The 20077-nt window shown below is 47.8% G+C and overlaps 1 protein-coding gene across 1 annotated transcript in view; it reads right to left on the reverse strand.

The window, feature by feature from the left end:
- LOC142469202 (S phase cyclin A-associated protein in the endoplasmic reticulum-like) overlaps nt 1-20077 on the reverse strand; it is a 135114-nt gene that overhangs the window by 50376 nt on the left and 64661 nt on the right. The window contains exons 5-7 of the mRNA XM_075576162.1: nt 17169-17285; nt 16655-16818; nt 634-884 (exon numbers count right to left, since the gene is read on the reverse strand). Of these exons, the coding sequence (XP_075432277.1) occupies nt 634-884; nt 16655-16818; nt 17169-17285 (532 nt within the window). The remainder of the gene's footprint in view (nt 1-633; nt 885-16654; nt 16819-17168; nt 17286-20077) is intronic.

The following is a 20077-nucleotide window of genomic DNA, read 5'->3' on the forward strand; positions in this document are numbered from 1 at the left end:
GACAAGAATTAGAATATACATTTTCAGTTGCTACTCCTGTTCTCTGCTCTTTGTATCCTGCCAGCCTTAGCCAAAAAGATACAACTGCTGAGTAAATCCGTATCAGATAAGATTAGAATTACTCAGAACATGTTAAAAAAATAACGGAAACAGGTAACAATGTCTAATTTTAAGAGCATTTAGTGAAAGAAGATTGTGCACAAAGAGAACCCATTCACTGCTTGTTTGGGACAAGCCTCAATACCCCCTATATCCCCCAAATATATTTCCTACAAAAAAAGGGCATTAAACCCCAGAGAGAACCAGGAACAAGATAACTGCACAACGTGCTTGTACAATATGCTTTATATCCGGGCAGAGGAACGCTAGGACTTCTGGTCACCACTGAGCCAGCTGGAAATTGGCAGTCTCCAGTGAAAGACACGGAAGTGATCTCTCCCTGAAAGAGTCATAGATGCACAGAACAGCTTCCCAGCACGGGGGGTAATACACTAAAGGAATTTAAATACTTCAGTTACAGACAAATATGAAAAGCTGCCAGAGATGAAATGGGGCTTATGAGTTTACTAACGTGGTTCTTACCCGATGTCAACTTACATCGTATATTTGCGGAACAACTGAATGATAACCTACCTGCGTTATTTCAGCCAGCGGCAGGTCACACGCACACGGCAGTTCCTTCGGAGGAGGCTCCACGATTTCAGGGGGGAGCTCTGGTTTCGGGGCGTCTTCTGGTGACTTGGAGCGCACGTTTTCTTTATCGCTGTCATCTTTCGCCCTCTGGACCGCAGCCGCTGGAGGAGACTTGCTCGCCATCGCCGTGGACCTGGAGCGAACCGGCCTCCCGCGCTGCACTGTCTCCCAGCCTTCTGCGTCCTTATGATCTACAGCAAGAACGGAGCAGAGAAGTTACCTTCCACCCAGGCCGGAGCAATCCGTGCCATGCGGTCACAGGGGCGGCCCTTTACCCGAGTATGCAGAAATAGTGCTATTTATCATAGGATCAGCGCCTCTTAGGTCGGCAAAGGGTGGTTGTACGTTGAAAAATATGTACAGGTCTACATGTTTATAACTTGCAATGTTTTGCTAACGTCTTCCTTTTGCCGTGGGACTGTGCGTGGAATATTAGGGGACAATCACTAAACGCTGATAATGGGTTTCAGAGTTCAAGTCGCTGGCAGTTGACACGGGGTCGAGCACAATAAGTATCCGCTAAAGTGATTTCACAAGGACCCACTGATCTTTCTAAGGAAGACAATTATATTGAGGCGCTTTAAACCAGGAGTGGCCCATTCCAGTCCTCAAGGGCCACAAACAGAGCCTGAAAACCTGACATCTCTACTTCAGGTGAAATAATCAGTCCCAGCTTCAGCACAGATGGCTCAATCAGTCCCAGCTTCAGTACAAGTGGCTCAATCAGTGGCAGACATGAAATCACCTGTACTGAAGCACTGATATCATTAAAACCTGACCTGTTGGTGGCCATTGAAGAACTTGAGATGGCCACCGCTATTTTAAAGTGCGTGCGTGCGTGTGTGTGTGCGCGTGTGTGTGCGACTGTGTGACTGTGTGTGTGTGACTGTGTGACTGTGTGTGTGTGACTGTGTGTGTGTGTGTGTGTGTGTGTGTGTGTGTGTGAGGCGCTTTAAACCAGGAGTGGCCCATTCCAGTCCTCAAGGGCCACAAACAGGTCAGGTTTTCAGGCTATCTCTACTTCAGGTGAAATAATCAGTCCCAGCTTCAGCACAGATGGCTCAATCAGTCCCAGCTTCAGTACAAGTGGCTCAATCAGTGGCAGACATGAAATCACCTGTACTGAAGCACTGATATCATTAAAACCTGACTTGTTGGTGGCCATTGAAGAACTTGAGATGGCCACCGCTATTTTAAAGTGCGTGCGTGCGTGCGTGTGTGACTGCGTGTGTGTGCGTGTGTGTGTGACTGTGTGTGTGTGTGTGTGTGTGTGTGTGTGTGTGTCTGTGTGCCTGTGTGCCTGTGTGCGTGTGACTGCCTCTATAAGAATCCTTGAGATTAATTAGGGAAATAATATGCATCTTGTCGTTTTCACATGCTCCTTCCAGGAAAGACGCGTTCAGCATTATATTTTTATGCTGGTTGAGTAAATATGTCACTTATAATGAAAGACTTTTTTTTTTTCAAGCGCACTCTGTTTCCTTCCCTACGAAGTTCACAACACGGACGTTTCTAGGAAGCTACATCTGAGGGCCGCCGCGTGAATAACACGGGACGATTGATGGCCCTTGCATCAGGAGAGACGAGGCCCTGCGGTCCAGCACAAACAGCCTCAGGAACAAAGTGAAATGTGTGTCTCCTCTGCCAGCCCGGGTCAGAGGTCTCCGGGAGAGGCTGTCAGGCGCAACATACTGCAGCCAGAACATTATGGCACGTCACAAGGCAGCTGACCACAGTCACTTCTTGCCAACAGTACACTGGAGAGATACAATACGCCTGCTGTGATGAGTCACGGGCTCTCCACGTTAGGTCTGAAATGCAATGTTAAAGCAGCGCCCAAATTGCATTTCTTGCTTTGTTTTAATTTTAATTTTAGGATTGAAGCAGGCGGTGAACCGCGTTCATTTCAGCCCTGGGGAACCCCGGCTTCCCGAGATACTTACTTCCTTAGGAGGTGCCGGTTTCTCTGCAGGTAGCAGCTTCAACTGGTCTGTGGGGCTAACATAATGGCGGCTTTCAAGGTTCCACTTCTTGCAGGCCAATAGGAAGCCGTGACGTCTTCGCTTGGCGGCTTCCTATTGGCCCACGTGACCGGGACATTTAAACATGAAGGGGATACCTGCGCCCCCTACGGAGGTGAGTATCTCGGGGAGCAGGGGGTCCCCGGAGCTGAAAGTAAAGCAGTTAAGCTCCGGAGACCCTGTGCTTCAATCTTATAACTAATTGTGCTTTAAGAGAGCAGCTCAGCTCTTCTTGGGACGTTGGGCAAGTCACTTTATGTTCCTGTGTCTCATGCACCAAAAGTAGACTGTAAGCTCTTCAGGACAGGGACTTATCGTGCAAAAGTATATGTCCAGCGCTGTGTACACAGTCAGCGCGGTATTACACAAATATTAATAATTATAATATTATTATTATTATTGTTGAAAGGTGCAGTCCATGTGGGACCTAACTGAACTCTGTAACATATTTCAGTTACAAAAATCAAACATATATAATTATTACAAATCCCTGCAAACATTGTGGCAAAGTGCCGGGCGTCTCAGTGTCCTTACTTCTGCGATTCCGCTTTTCTTATGCGCCCCACTTTACCAAGGGAGGAAGCTTAAACAAATGTGATAACCTCAACGTTAGGGAGAAGACACCTTGCTGGAACCGTCCTCCTTCAGAATCACTGTTGTGTAAAATAAAGACTATATCACATCCAATCTGCCCGATTCCTAACTATCTTCAGAAGCCCCAAGAGAGACGGCGACACGATCGGTGACGTCACCCGTCGCCACCGGCGAAAGTTATGTTTCGCCGGTCGGCGGCATCGCGGGATTCCCGCAATTTGATTTGTTAAAGGGCCGTCACGTGACGCGACGGCCCTTGAAAAATCAAATTTTGCCGGCGGCGGGTTTTCGTGACGGCTCCGTCGCTTGTCGCCATCGCGTGCACTATAAGCGTACGCAGCGGCGGCAATACTTTTGTTTTTGGGCGAATTCGTGTCGCCGGCACTATAAGCACGGCCTAAGGCTACACTTATAGTGCCGGCGACGGCAGGCTGCGGTCACTGGAAAAATCAAATTGAGATGACTTCCAGCGATCGCGGCCAAGACGTCGCTCCGTCCTTACTATATGCGCACGCGACGGCGGAAATGCATTTGTTTGACGCTGTCGCCGGCACTATAACGCAGCCAAAAGGTGCAGAACAGGAATGGTGCAGAAAGGGGGGTGCAGAACAGGAATGGTGCAGAAAGGGGGGTGCAGAACAGGAATGGTGCAGAAAGGGGGGTGCAGAACAGGAATGGTGCAGAAAGGGGGGTGCAGAACAGGAATGAGGCGATATTGGAACAAACTGAAAAGAATCCTGTATTTATGTGCACTCCACCTCCATAGTATTAGAATAATAATAATTTACTGGAAAGAGATGGAAATCCAACTCCACTAATTTAAATAATTTTATTAATATTGTAGAAATAACGTTTAAATAATAAAACCTATAGCTAATAGCGCTGTTTGACACTATATATAGGAATGGGGGATTGTTTCTACAATATTAATAAAATTATTTCAATTAGTGGAGATGGATTTCCATCTCTTTCCATTAAATTATTATTATTATAATACTATGGAGGTGGAGTGCACCTAAATAGAGGATTCTTTTGTTCCGATATCTTCAGAAGCCAACTCAAAACTCATCTCTTCTCCATCACATTCCATGTTCCCCTTTAACCCGCTCCTATCCCATCCCCTGCCTCCACCCTCCTCAACGTCCATGATCTTCCTTACCCTCACCCCTTCCTAAATTCTCGTCAAAATCCTCCAGTCACCCATCTCACCAGTATAATCACCTACACTGTCAGACCCATCAATGCCACCGACAAGACTACATCCAGAGACCTGAGCCCAACCCACTAACCAAGCAAGCTCTCAACGCACTAACCCATAACCCGACCATAATGTTCCCTCCACTACCCACCAACCAAGCAAGCTCTCACTGCACCTAACCCATAACCCGACCATAATGTTGTTACCCCTGCCCCCATAATGTTCTTACCCCTGCCCACTAACCAAGCAAGCTCTCAATGCACCTATAATGCACCTAACCCATAACCCGACCATAATGTGCCCACCCCTGCCCACCACAAAGACATCTTAACAATGACTCTATGTCAATCACATGAAATATTCCATATGTAACCACTCCATTATTTTACTAACTGATGTACACCACTCTGAATAAGGGCGCCATATAAATGTTATTATAAATATATATAAATATTATTATAAATACATATAAATGTTATTATAAATACATATAAATGTTATTATAAATACATATAAATGACAGTGCTCACATGTGATAGTTTTATTTGCTGAGAGGTGGAGGGTTTTTGTCAATTTTTTACCCACCATAACTTATTTTGTGTCTGGTTGTAGCCATGTACCAGCTTCACATTACAAATGCAGTATCCAACCTCACGTTGTTGAGACCCAAATAGCTTTCTGTGAGTTGGTTACTGGCTCTGCACTTCTGTAACCCAGGCTGTCTGTGAGTGGGTTACTGGCTCTGCACTTCTGTAACCAAGGCTGTCTGTGAGTAGGGTTACTGGCTCTGCACTTCTGTAACCCAGGCTCTGCTGAAGAACTGTGTAATGCGGCCCGCCTGGCCTCTCTGTGTGGCCCTCGATGAGATTTAAAAAAAAAAAAAAAAAAAAAAAACTTTGAAAAAAAAACTTTGAAAAAAAAAAAACTTTGAAAAAAAAAAACTTTGAAAAAAACAAAATGGTGGCGATTCCCCACGGTCCCGGCGCGCATCCGCAGGGCCCGCTCCCGCTCCTTGCTCCCTCCCACCACCCCCACCCCCCGCTCGCAACGTGGGACGGAGGGGGAAGTCACAGCCAGCTGAGCTCTTCTGCGGCCGCTCCCCCCCTGATCCGAACTTGGATATGTGCAGGGGGGTGAGGTGAGGTGCATTGAGGTGAGGTGCAGGGGGGTGATGTGAGGTGCAGGGGTGATTGGAGGTGCAGGGGGGTGATTGGAGGTGCGGGGGGGTGAGGTGCAGGGGATGTGATGTGCAGGAGGGGGGGTGATGTACAGGAGGGGTGATGTGAGGTGCAGGGGGTGAGGTGCAGGGGTGATTGGAGGTGCAGGCGTGATTGGAGGTGCAGGGGTGTGATTTGAGGTGCAGGGGGGTGATTGGAGGTGCAGGGGGGTGATTGGAGGTGCAGGGGGGTGAGGTGCAGGGGATGTGATGTGCAGGAGGGGGGAGGTGATGTGCAGGAGGGGTGATGTGAGGTGCAGGGGATGAGGTGCAGGGGTGATTGGAGGTGCAGGGGTGATTGGAGGTGCAGGGGTGATTGGAGGTGCAGGGGGAGAGAGTGATGTGAGGTGCAAGGGGAGAGAGTGATGTGAGGTGCAAGGGGAGAGAGTGGTGTGAGGTGCAGGGGGGGAGAGTGGTGTGAGGTGCAGGGGGGGAGAGTGGTGTGAGGTGCAGGGGGGGAGAGTGGTGTGAGGTGCAGGGGGGGAGAGTGGTGTGAGGTGCAGGGGGGGAGAGTGGTGTGAGGTGCAGGGGGGAGAGTGGTGTGAGGTGCAGGGGGGAGAGTGGTGTGAGGTGCAGGGGGGAGAGTGGTGTGAGGTGCAGGGGGGGAGAGTGGTGTGAGGTGCAGGGGGGAGAGTGGTGTGAGGTGCAGGGGGGGAGAGTGGTGTGAGGTGCAGGGGGGGAGAAGGATGTGAGGTGCAGGGGGGTGGGATGTGTGTGGTGTGCAGGGGGGTATTGTGTGTTTGATGTGGAGAGGGAGTATTATGTGTGTGGGTGAGGGGGAGATGGGGGTCTGAGAGATAGATGGGGAGTATTGCAAAGGTTGATAGTGAGGGGTTCTGGGGGAGATATGAGGATGATGATGATGATGATGATGATTTTACCTGTGCGGCCCAATTTTTTTTTCCTTGGAGCAGTTCGGCCCTTCTCGCTTTACGAGTTGTGCAGGCCTGGCTTATAGGGATCCATGTGAAAATGGAAACTACGCAAAAGGTGACACTGTGTGAGCGCTGATTTGCATGTCATTACCCAGAATCCCTGGCTGCAGTGGAAGCACTGTATGCTAAGACAGCGGAGCGTAAACTTTTAGTGCTGCGCCTCCCTGTCTCTCCCCCCCTTGCTCTCGCCCCCCCCCCCACCTACCTTCATCCACGTCAGATGATGCTGGGGGGGTCATGTGATGTCACTTTACATGGCGTTACGGCGTCATTTGACGCCACGTTGCCATGGCGACGCAACACAGCTGGCTGAATCCCGGTAAGTAAACAGTTGCAGGGGCCTCACGCGATCCCCCGGCATTTAATTTAAATGCCTGGGGGAAGAGCGCGGGACCTCTGCAACAGCTCGGCCCCCCCCCCCCCAGCAAAATCTCCCGCCCCCCACTTTGCACACCACTGCGCTAAGAGATAACGGGGAAGGGCAGGGTTATGGGCCTGCTTGAGACGTGGGATTTTTATTTGCCATTAGAGAGAAGAAACCAAGTTTGAAGAACCTTCCTTCAGAAATCACGGCTGTGCAAAACAAAGACCATTCAAAGTCTTTCAAAAAAGATAGGCAAACCCTTATTATTTTTGTATATTTGTGTAGTTAATTGTAAATCTGTACTGTCATTTTTGCAAACTCCACTTGTATTCATACACCTATATATTTTTGTGTTGATAAATATTATTTTAAGAAAATTAATAAAACATACGTTAAAAAAAATAAAATGTAAATAAAACATTTATCCTTGTCTGATTCTTATATACAAAGGCCCGGCAGATGTATGATTATAATCTGGCAACTAGGATACTTTTTCTCTGACAAATTATTATATTAAGCAAAAAGCAAACCAGAGTCTGGGTTAGCAATGTACCTGTATACAGTATACAATAACCGTTTACAAATGATTTAAGTACTGTATACTTAGACTTGCCCGTTTTGTTTTGGAAAAACACAGTCTCAGCCAGCTATATCTACAACATTATACAAGTTCAGTTTGGTCCTAGCACAGAGTGTCTGTGAGGAGTCGCCGCCGAGTGCACCAACATGGATGCTTCTCAGACCTCGCCGGGTGCCCCAAGATGGCCACCACAACAGCAACCTAGCTTCCTCTTTGAACTGGTAATTCTCAGCACCTGGTCTAGGCCTATAAATGTTCACCAGTGTGATCAGTCCTTTGCCCGAGTAAAGTATCTCTTCCTTTCACGCCTGGACCCCGTCTGTTATCTTGTCGCGCTTGCCTTTGCTGAACCTCCGCCTGTCTCGGACTCCGCTACCGTCACTTGCCCTGACCATTGGGAACTGTGACGGCGACTACGCTGCCGCACCCTGCCCACGATCCCGGAACCAGACCGGACCATTCTTGCTTGTCTGGGCACCAGATCCCAGGTCAAGGGTCGGTTACTGTACTCCCTACCTCTGCCCTGCGGGTCCGTGTCCTGGACTGCAGTTAGCAACGTTACAGGGTCCCTTTGAGTGGCATTGCTTATTTGGGGGGGAAAGGGTGCGGCTAGTTATTTTGTAAACCCTCCTCTGAAAAGAAATACAATATATTGTTTGAATGGATGCCGAGTGTCTCTCCGTACTCCAAACTGCCCACACAGACGGAGCCGATACAGGAGGCACGATACAAAATCCTAAATTCTTCATATCATTTCATTTTGATACGAAGGAGTGGAGGAGGAGGAGGAGGAGGAGGAGGAGGAGGAGGAGGAGGAGGAGGAGGAGGAGGAGGAGAGGGAGGAGGCGAGGGAGGAGGCGAGGGAGGAGGAGAGGGAGAAGGAGCGGAGGAGGAGGAGGAGAGGGAGGAGGAGGAGGAGAGGGAGGAGGAGGAGGAGAAGGAGAAGGAGCGGCTCAGTGAGTAAAGACACTGACTGGCACTGAGTGTGAAGCAGGGGAACCTGGTTCAATTCCCGGTGTCGGCTCCTTGTGACCTTGGGCAAGTCACTTTATCTCCCTGTGCCTCAGGCACCAAAAACATAGATTGTAAGCTCCATGGGGCAGGGACCTGTGCCTGCAAAATAATGTCTCTGTAAAACTAGCAGCGCTATACAAGAACATATTATTATTATTATATGATTGAGATTCCTTAATCATTCAAGGACATTTCCATTGGAAACGACAGAGAAAAGAGGTGTCTCTCTCCACAGAGGGAAGGAGACAGGAATACCCAATTGCATGCACTCTCAATGTTGCCTGAGCTGTGAAGAACCAGTGAAATAATATGGTGTGTGGAGGGACTAGAGAGTGAGATGTCACCACAATGTGATACTCGCATGTCAGAAATGAATAATACCCCCTGGACGTGAATGGATGATATCATGAAGGAAATAAAAACTCAACTTTATTGGTATAAAATGGATAAAATAATAGGAGAAATAAAGTTTCACCAAACAAATGGTGAGAAAAATCACCACAACGTAGCAGATTATTTCTAGTGGTCAGATGTCACAGGGTAGGCACATTGGTTAGAGTGTTGTGTAAGTAGAGGTTGGACCCCCAAGAAAGAAGTATAAGTACGGATGGGATATACCTCACAGTGTAGACAGGGGAAGGTATATACCTCACAGGTGTAGACAGGAGATGGTATATACCTCACAGTGTAGACAGGGGATGGTATATACCTCACAGGTGTAGACAGGAGATGGTATATACCTCACAGTGTAGACAGGGGATGGTATATACCTCACAAGTGTAGACAGGGGATGGTATATATCTCACAGGTGTAGACAGGAGATGGTATATATCTCACAGGTGTAGACATGGGATGGTATATATCTCACAGGTGTAGACAGGGGATGGTATATACCTCACAGGTGTAGACATGGGATGGTATATACCTCACAAATGTAGACAGGGGACACCTGCTCCACTCTAACCCTAAATACGTGGGTGCACTATGGGTGATACTACATTGAGCAAGGGATAATGTAAGCCTAAGCGTTACTCTTCGGAGGGAGCGTATGCTCAAACAACCCCCTATTGCGTGCACTCTCTCTGGTCTACGATTTGACCAGAGGCTGAGGAACAAAAATGCTATAAAAAGGTCAACCCTATATGACCGGATGCACAGCAAAGTTAAAGGCCAGACTAAGGACTGTTCTTTTTACCTCTGACTAAATGGATGGAAGGGAACCACTCAGCGGTGTATACTAATGACTATGGTATCCGCGCCCGTATTTAGATAGCTAAGGGCTCAATTAAAGCACTACCACTGTGGCTGCTGTTTCAGTCAGGAACGCCCATATGTAGCAGATGTTAGGTGGAGTGAGGCAGTGAAGCTGTCTGTAGCGATGGAAAGGCGGATATGAGGCAGTAACAGATCAGAGGGGTTCAGCTGAGACTGTAATATGTAGCACATATCCACCTTCCCATCGCTATAGACAGCAAGTCACACCGGAGAGGGGAGCTGCTCATGCAGATAGGAGTATGCAGCCGGGCTCCAGGAGCAGAGGGCCTCGCTTGACGCCACCTGAGGTGCGGGTCACGCCGTAGCTGGGAGCGGAGAGGGGAGCTGCTTATGCAGATCAGTGGCAGAAGAATGCAGTCACGTACAATGTGGAGAAGTGCAGGAGCACGAAGAACAGCTGGGGGCAAGTAGAGGGATTCGGCCTCTGTGTCTCCCCCAGCTCCGCAAAGGTTTCCTATTTCAGGTCGTGGTGGCTGGTCCACAAGCAGTGGCCTCTGGGGCCCATCTAGCACCTGTGGGAGGGGAGAGGCTAGCTCGGGCCTGGGGGGATTAGGAAAGCAGGCCAGGGGTCAATCAAGGCAAACTGTGTTATCATGGCTGCAGGCGGGCTTCGAGCGCTCGGCCTGGCAGGGTCAGCGCTGGCTCAGTAAGGGGATGGGGGGGCGGGCTATGGGTCTAGTGGCGGTATGTTTTAAGGGGAGTGCTGTAAGCCCTCGAGGCGCAAGAAGGGGGAGCAGGCGGTGATTCCCATTACGGCTGGGCTCACCAACAAGTGTGGGAGAGTGAGCGGCCACGCCGTCAGGGGTCGCTATGGGGAGGCGTCCACATTGGTGGCAGCAGTAGTGGGCATGCTGTTTACCACAACAACAGGAGTGGCAGAGGCTGGCAAGGTAGCTGATATATGTTTTGAGGACGCATGCACATACCTTGCCAGCCCGTTGGGGCTGCATCTGCCAGATGACATTAAAGAAAAGATTTGGGCATGGGATTAGGTGGATGTATTGTCTCTGCTGCCAGGGTACAGAGAGGCGCTCGTGGGGTCCACTAAAAAAAGGAGAGACCAAGAAAGAGCACGTGGAAAGGTGCCTTTTTTTCACGGACCTTTTCGAACTGGCTTCAGGCCTTTTTGATTTTGGTGAGCGGGACTGGTAAAAGCATCACTTCACTTCTGCTCGGCTTTGTTCAAACCCCATGACATGATCGATTTTGGTTATAAGAACCATAATGGGATGGGCTGGTGGGCCTATGACGAACAGTTTTGTTACAAAATTGCCGTGTGGAAGCAGATGTCCTCGGATGCAAAGGACATGGACTGTTGGATCGAGCTGCGCACAACAAATAGGTCAGCGCCTGTTCGTGGGGGGAGGCCTGAAAGTGCGGGCTAGTTCCAGCGCACCGGACGGTAGCAGGAAAGGTTGATGCCGAGCCTTTAGTGAGGGGCAGTGTAAATTTGATGGCTGCCAATTTGGCATGATTGTTCATCCTGCGGGGTTGTCCACTCAGCGGCCGGGTGCTACAGGGAAAGCGGGGGTGGGGACGGGAGGGCTGCGCAACCCAGCTGGTCAAAGGGCGGCTACTCCTGTGAGCGCGGGAGGGAAGGCGCCAGGGCCGGAAAGATTCCCCAATAGGGAGGTGACCCGGCTGTTTCGGATCCCGTTCGAGTAACAGGCGAGTATCCGGGGCTTGGGTAGCACGGGAGGCAGAGTGCATGCCGAGTGGGACAAATGAGGGTCGGGGTGTTGAACCACCCCAAGTTTGAGTCAGCGACTAGAGGGTTGTTTAGGACTGATGGGATGCATCGGTCCGATATTGAGTCTAATTCATTTAATAATGCATTTAGGTTGGACTGTAGAGGGTCCTTTCAGGTCTGGCGGTACGGGGCTAGTTTAAGGGGGGTTAAATAGCCCCATAGGTGGTGGCAGTTGGGGAGGGGGTAAGTGCAGGTAACCTTGCCAGGTGGGGCTCCATGGTCGGTAAACCCGGTGGTTGGCACTTATCAGGTTAATTGATGCTTAATAAAAAATCTGCGTCCTTGTACCCACAGACCTTGTGCTTGTGGTTATTTATGTATTGGTTATGGGGTGGGGGGGAGTGGAGGGGAGAGGGGGAGGGGGGAGTGGAGGGGAGGGGTTCTTAAGAATAGTATCTGATAGTAGGTTGATGTTACTATAGACATCTACAAGTTAGTATACTGAGTACTCTGCTAATGAGTCTAAAGATTCACAGTGATACTCTTGTTACTACAGACCTGGCATTACAGGTGGCCTTTGTACCCACAGGATGTACGCTATCTGTTAGGTACTACTGAGTGTGCCCGTATAGCCTTAGGGTCAATCAGCCCTATACACTAGTGTTTATAGCTTTATCAATCTCTTCAAGTATAGATGGCTGTACTATAAAGCCCATATAGCTGCAGATAGCATATTCCCTTAGCACTGGGACAGCATCTCACCCAGTGCTACGATCAGATCAGAGACATATCTCTCCGCCTTCCTCCGTGCTGGCGTCGCACGTATTGTGGCGCATTTTTTTGCGACGAATTTTGTATGTGTCACCTATTTTTAGACTAGAAGTTTCATAACAAAATATTTTTAATACTATGGTAAATTGGCCTCACGTTTTCCTGAGGGTATCCATGTGGGCAGCATAAAGGATCTTTCATCTCTCTCTCTGCACCGATGTAATATCTACAGATCCTACCTAACACCCCCCTACTCATTATATCACCACACGACATCGTTATGTCTGTGAAGCAGGAATACCTCACTTTTTTAATTAGTTTTCAGAATATGAATAAGGAGCAGCACCCGGAGCAGAACCCGGACCAGAACCATTCTATTGTTCCGCCCTGGAGTACTCCTGGCTCATGTGATACTTACTGGTTTAGCTGCCAGTACTTCTCTCCCTTGAAGGAAATTAAAATGGAACAATAGGGGAGCCCCTGCTGCGGCCACAATGAAATAAGACTGTGAACGGTGCAATGGGTGAGTATACAGTAATAGAGGGTTGAGAGAGAGAACCCAATGTTGCACTCAAGTTCACCCTCTGGTGATTTATGAATGAATTAAAACATAAACTTCTGATACTTACCATTCCTGCAATTCAGTATCAGAGTTACCATCCTCTGATTAACGCTATAAGTGTGAATAGAGGACTTAACACTCTTGCAGAGTAGGTTACCTTAGGTCACTCTGACACCGTGCAAGGTACACTATCATTCATTAAAGGAGTTTCAGCTGACTACACACTTTACTGGTATATATAGTTTATTTGTTTTTATATATATTAGTCACTACTGGTCATATTACCTATCTCTACCTTGGTTTATGCAGACCCTGCCATAGGTGACTAGAAGTTTAAGTATCTACCTGAACACACCCTATAGTATTCCTTATACACAGGTCCACATTGGGATTTCTGTGTTTGTCTCGTCAGGTGTGTGTGATCTGGATATCCCAAACACACACCACCATTTTTGATCCTGAGCCTATACGGCTGTCAGTATTACTGATCCACCTACCTGCAGTACGTCGTTTTAATACCCATTATTTTAACAATTGTTCTTAATAAAGTTTATGTTTTAATTCATTCATAAATCACCAGAGGGTGAACTTGAGTGCAACATTGGGTTCTCTCACTCAACCCTGTATTATAGGAAATTAAAATGGCCACAATGTAATTGGGGGGTGACGTTGCGCTCTCCTACTGATGTAGCAAGTCTCACCGTCCCTGGGCGCCGCGGTTGAAGAAGCAGAAAAGCCTGTTGCGCCCGGGAAAGATGGTGCTGTGGAGGGTCCCATTAGGAAGCAGAGACCCCCTGCAGACTCTGGCCCGGGTGCCGCAGGCTTTTTTGCTTCTTTGTAAATCCTCCAGTGCCGCGACCACTGTCATCGCGTCACTGGAGACACTTAGTCTTGGCTACACATGTACTTGATGACCTTGGCAGCCATCTTTAAAGCAGCAATCTCGTTTTTTAACGATTGGAACCGAGGCATCCACCACAGATTTTCAGCTTCTGAAACCCCCTCCCCTCAGTTTTAGCTGCTGGTCTTCTACCCCCATCTCTGGGAAACGTAGTGGCCGTCAAACCGTCAAACCAATAGGAGGGCACCGGATAGCATTGAGGCTCCAACTGCATAACCAGGAAGCTAAGATTGTAAGTATCTCAGCCACTGGGTGGTGTTGAGGCTCCTACTGCATAACCAGGAAGCTAAGAATGTAAGTATCTCAGCCATTGGGTGGCGTTGAGGCTCCTACTGCATAACCAGGAAGCTAAGAATGTAAGTATCTCAGCCACTGGATGGTGTTGAGGCTCCTACTGCATAAACATGGAAGCTAAGAATGTAAGTATCTCAGCCATTGGGTGGCGTTGAGGCTCCTACTGCATAACCAGGAAGCTAAGAATGTAAGTATCTCAGCCATTGGATGGTGTTGAGGCTCCTACTGCATAACCAGGAAGCTAAGAATGTAAGTATCTCAGCCATTGGATGGTGTTGAGGCTCCTACTGCATAACCAGGAAGCTAAGAATGTAAGTATCTCAGCCATTGGATGGCGTTGAGGCTCCTACTGCATAACCAGGAAGCTAAGAATGTAAGTATCTCAGCCACTGGATGGCGTTGAGGCTCCTACTGCATAACCAGGAAGCTAAGAATGTAAGTATCTCAGCCACTGGATGGTGTTGAGGCTCCTACTGCATAACCAGGAAGCTAAGAATGTAAGTATCTCAGCCATTGGATGGTGTTGAGGCTCCTACTGCATAACCAGGAAGCTAAGAATGTAAGTATCTCAGCCACTGGATGGTGTTGAGGCTCCTACTGCATAACCAGGAAGCTAAGAATGTAAGTATCTCAGCCACTGGATGGTGTTGAGGCTCCTACTGCATAACCAGGAAGCTAAGAATGTAAGTATCTCAGCCACTGGATGGTGTTGAGGCTCCTACTGCATAACCAGGAAGCTAAGAATGTAAGTATCTCAGCCACTGGGAGGATCGGCTGTCAGTGATTGCTGCTTTAAATGTCCAGGATGAAAGCAGGAAATTAAACACTCAGACCCTCTCCCACCCCCCCAATCTGCCTATTCTCCTATCTGCTGTCAAACCTCTAAGCGTATAATATTATTTATTTATTTATAAAATATTTTACCAGGAAGTAATACATTGAGAGTTACCTCTCGTTTTCAAGTATGTCCTGGGCAAGTAATATCCCCGACTTGCTCTCATATTCAGGGTCTTGCTGTGCCCAAAATGAAAGAAAGCCAGTGATGTAACTGGGCCTGAGGTTAAACAACAGATAGGAGAATGGGCAGACAGGATGGGGGGATTGGTAATATCTGCTGCTATGTTTTAATGTTAGGAAATTGTATTGTATTGTATGTCTTTATTTATATAGCGCCATTAATGTACATAGCGCTTAGGAAATGTATAGTCATTCCAGATGAGAGAGAGTGGTCCTCCCCAGCAGCAGACTGACCGGCGTATCACAACGTGCAACAACCCTGCACTTCCACACAATCATTACTACAATCTAGGGCTCTGCATTATATTGCTGTGCGCCTCTGGACTTTTACTAGCTGTTCCAAATGATCGTTAATCTCTTCAGACATTTGTTTTTTTCTTCTTCTAAGGTCGCAGACAAAGGTGAATGTGGCAAAGCAGAACGAAGGCTTGCGCCAAGGAGACAGCGGAGAAGAAGGGCTCCCCTGGGAGTCACTAATGATTTTTAGCGGATAGAAGATATGGACATTTTCATGATCTCGACCTGATTGACCCATTCGTGTTTGGTGAACATGTAGATCTTGTTATACTACAGAATTATAACATCCAACATATCTCCTACGGCGTGTGCGCTGCATGTTACACGTTCTTGTACTAGGCCTGGCCACTTTGGGGAAGAAGGCTGCATAGTCGTCTTGGTCCTTTCTTCCAAGTTCTACGTCAGGGGGGCACCAATCCAGTCCTTAAGACCCCCCTGCAGGTCAGGTCTTCAGGATATCCCAGCTTCAGCACAGGTAAACTCAATCAGTGGCTCAGTCGAAAACTGGGCCACTAATTGAGCCACTTGTGCTGAAGCAGGGTTATCCCTAATACCTGGCCTGTTGGTGGTCCTTGAGAACTGGAGTTGGCCAATGACTGAGCCACTGATAGCGCCACCTGTGCTGAAGCTGCAATACCCTGAAAACCTGACATACTGGGGGCTGGGGGGGGGGGGTAGAGGAGGGTGGCTTAAGATTAGGGGTTAAGCCTCTTCCATTTTACGTCTCCTCTTTGTAGCACTCTCAATGTCAAAACAATGAATGGTACTTTAATTTTCACAGCCGGTACCCGGCAAAGAGAAACTTACAACTCAACGCTTCCTGAAGGATAAAGGAAGGACGGCTCAAGTCCACAGAGAGCAGGCATCCGTTCCATGTTAATGGAAAAGGTTGTTCATCCGTTATCACACCTTTACTACAGCCCAACTGCATTTAGTTCCCTTGCCCTGAGCAGAAGAATCCTTGACTTGTCCCACTGACACGAAGACTATTCTAAAGGGACACGTACACGTACACACGTGGCAACCTTAAAACCCCGGCGCGAATATTTTCTATTATTTATACATTCTGATGGTCAGCAGCGAAACCAAGAGCACAGTTGCGGACAAGTTGGTTTAGTTCCTAAAATGTACAGGTAGTAACCCTTTCCCTGGTGGGAATGCCTGTACCCCAGGCTGGAGATACTATACAGGGACCACTGGCTGCTAGCAGGGATAACCCGCACTGTTCTCACCGTTCTCGTGGGACGTTCTCTTTGTCGGAGCGGGTGCACACGGATGCACATTCCCGGGGTCCAGGCCGCCTCCGCCACAGCTGCCCTGATTCGCTTTCACTTTGTCGGCCCAGCTCACGCCTGATGGGGTTAGACGACTGGAAGTCACGGTGAGCGAAGGGCCCCTGAAGGGAAAGGTGATCAGGAGATTATCACACAATAGCTAATAACAGGGAACGCAAACTTATAACGAGAACCTGTATTGTATTGATGTCCATATTGAACGGGAAAAATATAAATACATTTTGGTTTTTTTGAACGGCAGCTTTAAGATGCATCCAAATGCAGAGCGACCAGACAGACAATTCTCCCAAATATATAGGAGATATTTATTTCCTCTTCTAGATAAAGTACATATTAATGTACTAAATTATTGGTCAAGTTTGAGGTAGCATTGGGGTCCCTTTTTGTCTCGTTATATACTACTACAGTTGAAAACTTCTTAAAATGCAGTAATGAGCATGTATCTTCCTACCCAAAATTGAGGGCCCTCCGTGCGGTGGATGTAGAACTGACTCTGTCGGATGCGGGGCTCGGCAGTACGTGACGCCCCGGGGACATCTTCTTCACTTCCCAAGCCAAGGACGTAGGTCTGCAAAAGGGACGGGATTGTTAGAAGACTGTAGACGTCGCGCCCCGTTACCCTGCATGGCCCAACTGGATGCACGTGGATGAGAGACTCGTGACATACGCGCTGACGTCACGAGTCACCTGACGCGGAAGCGGACACACGCCGCCGATCGAGTGAAGGAGAAGGGAAGAGACACCGAGTACCCCAACCAACAGACGAGTGGACGACTTCTGTTCCAGCGGTCATTCAAAGTAGCGAAGTGCCTGAATTTACTTATTCTTCTGTGAGTGTTTATAACTGTTTTTTATTATTCCATAAACAGACTTTACTACTCAATGGGTTTTGCACTTTTTTCTCTTTTTTGTCTTTCTTCTCACCCGGATCCAGCTTTGAGACACCGGGATCAGCGGAGGGTGAGCACCAGGGAAGGAAACATTGAATTATTTCCTTTAGGCAGCAGCGTGCCACTTTTCCAACTACTTGTATCACTGAGAAGCAATTCATTATACAGAAGCGACTTAAGTGAAACCTTTCATTCCGTGGGGACTGAATCTTTCTAAGGAAGCCGATTACATTATCCCCAGGGGTGGCCAACTCCAGCCCTAAAGGGCCACCAGCAGGCCAGGTATTAGGGATATCCTTGCTTCAGCACAGTTGGCTCAATCAGTGGCTCAGAGGAAGATTGAGCCTCACGTGCTGAAGCAGGGATATTCTGAAAAGCTGACCTGCTGGTGGTCCTTGAGAACTGGAGTTGGCCAACGACTGAGCAACGAACCAAGCCTGACATTGGCCCCCCTGCATTATGCGGTATAATAAATCTCCCCCCCCCCCCACCTCCACATGGGATGCACCTCTGAGTTTTTTACCCCGTGCATCTTTGCATCAATGGTTTTTTTTCCGCTTTATAGATTTTTTTGGTTCCATTTAAAAATGAAGAGTATTTGCCGTGAAGGTGTGTATAAAATGCCAGGTGAAAAACCCACTGCTGTGGAAACCTGCAGAGCAATCGCTAAGGGCTGGCTGTTTCTGTTATACATTTGGGTACAGATTGGTGCATTAGGAGAATGAAGAGTATGTTAATGTGTCCAGACCAAGTTATAAACCCCAATTTTATTTAATGATGATATATAATCAAGAGAGAGTGAAACAGCTTTATTGGTCATGGGAGCGAACGGGATATATTTAGCATAAGCTTCACGGCTAATACTAAGTCCATGCGGCAGTGAAGGGGTTACAACTCCTTATTAAAGTTCTTATTTCGTTATCCGTACCCAGGACACAGAGATAGCAGGTATGTGTATGTACAGTATGTATATATAGAGATATGTATTTTATATACATACTTCTGTCTGTCTGTGCCCCTCCACATGTCAGAGGGGCAGAAAATGCTTCACACAGGTACTTCTTACAGCCGTACTAATAAAACCTTTACAGTCCCCACGCTTCCCCGCTGCACTCCCGACAGACAGACAGACAAATGGAGAGAGACACACACACACACACAGACCGACAAACAGAGAGACAAATGGAGAGAGAGACTGAGAGAGAGACTGATCTGCAAGTCCTGTTTTAAAAGAATTACCGTCCTGGCTTGTACTATTGATCTCTCTTGGTATGTTTGTATATCAAAAGGTGGATTTTTTTTTTCTCTCCCCTCTTAACTGTGTGCTGCTAATTGACCAACTGGAACAAGCTGATTTATTGGGGCGGGGGGAGGGTCATGTGACTGCTTTAGATGTATAAAACAAATATCCCCCCTGCATTGGCAGGGTACAATTGGCATCTTAACAGTGATGCATTTAAAGTGACAATATATAGTTAGACTATAGTTTGACTAGAGGTGACTGGTGACTGCGTCTTTCTGCAAACTCTCTTACTCAAGGCAACAAAAAGTGAGCTTATATGACCACACTTTGATCCCATGCTTGTTAACCTGCATATTTTAACCCCCCACCCCTTTACAACTTATTTCACTGCAGCCTCTCCCAAAACTGACTGCACAAAATACCTCCCACACCCACTCAGCACTGCCTACCTTTGGCATAATGAACCTGCTATGTATCTTAACTGTTTTCTTTCTCCTGGCCTCATGGAGATGTTACTCCCTCTATCCACTACAAACTCCTCCCTCCTGACCCACACCCAATATCACCATACACCCTGGACTACTCAAAAGCCTTGCACTATCTACTGAATGTTGGTGGAGAACTCTAAAAACCAGCACACCAACCACCACTCACTCTAATGGCAAACACCACAAATCTACAACTTGCAAACAACTACTCAAATTTCTACTCATACTATTACTCTCTTTAGCAGGTGATATTGAACCTAACCCAGGTCCTCCCATTTCAACTCTGTCCCATGCCCCTGAGAATTCCACCTTTAAATTCCAAAAAGGGCTATGTGTCGCCCATATAAATATCCGGAGCCTGCTGCCCAAACTGGATGAACAAAGGGCATGGTGCCTTATGCAGAAACCCAAAGCCATCATTCTTACAGAAACATGGCTAACCCCTAAAACCCCTGATGAAAATATCGCTATTCACGGATACTCCATTTTTAGGAGAGATAGGTCAAAGAGAGGAGGAGGGGTGTTATTTTATATTGCAGACACATTACAATTTACACTGTTAAATTGCCCCCCAAGCCCACCCTCTTTTGAAATTCTAGTTGACAAAATCTGCCTCCCCTTTTCTAAGCCCATCTTGCTCGCTGGCATCTACCGCCCCCCTAAAGCCCCTCTACAATCCCTGACTGGTATCACCCAGTTTCTTGGCTCCATTTCCTCTCTGAATGAGAAGAGTGAGCTG

The sequence above is a fragment of the Ascaphus truei genome, chromosome 18 (assembly GCF_040206685.1).
Source record: "Ascaphus truei isolate aAscTru1 chromosome 18, aAscTru1.hap1, whole genome shotgun sequence".
In the NCBI taxonomy this organism is placed as follows: Eukaryota; Metazoa; Chordata; class Amphibia; order Anura; family Ascaphidae; genus Ascaphus; species Ascaphus truei.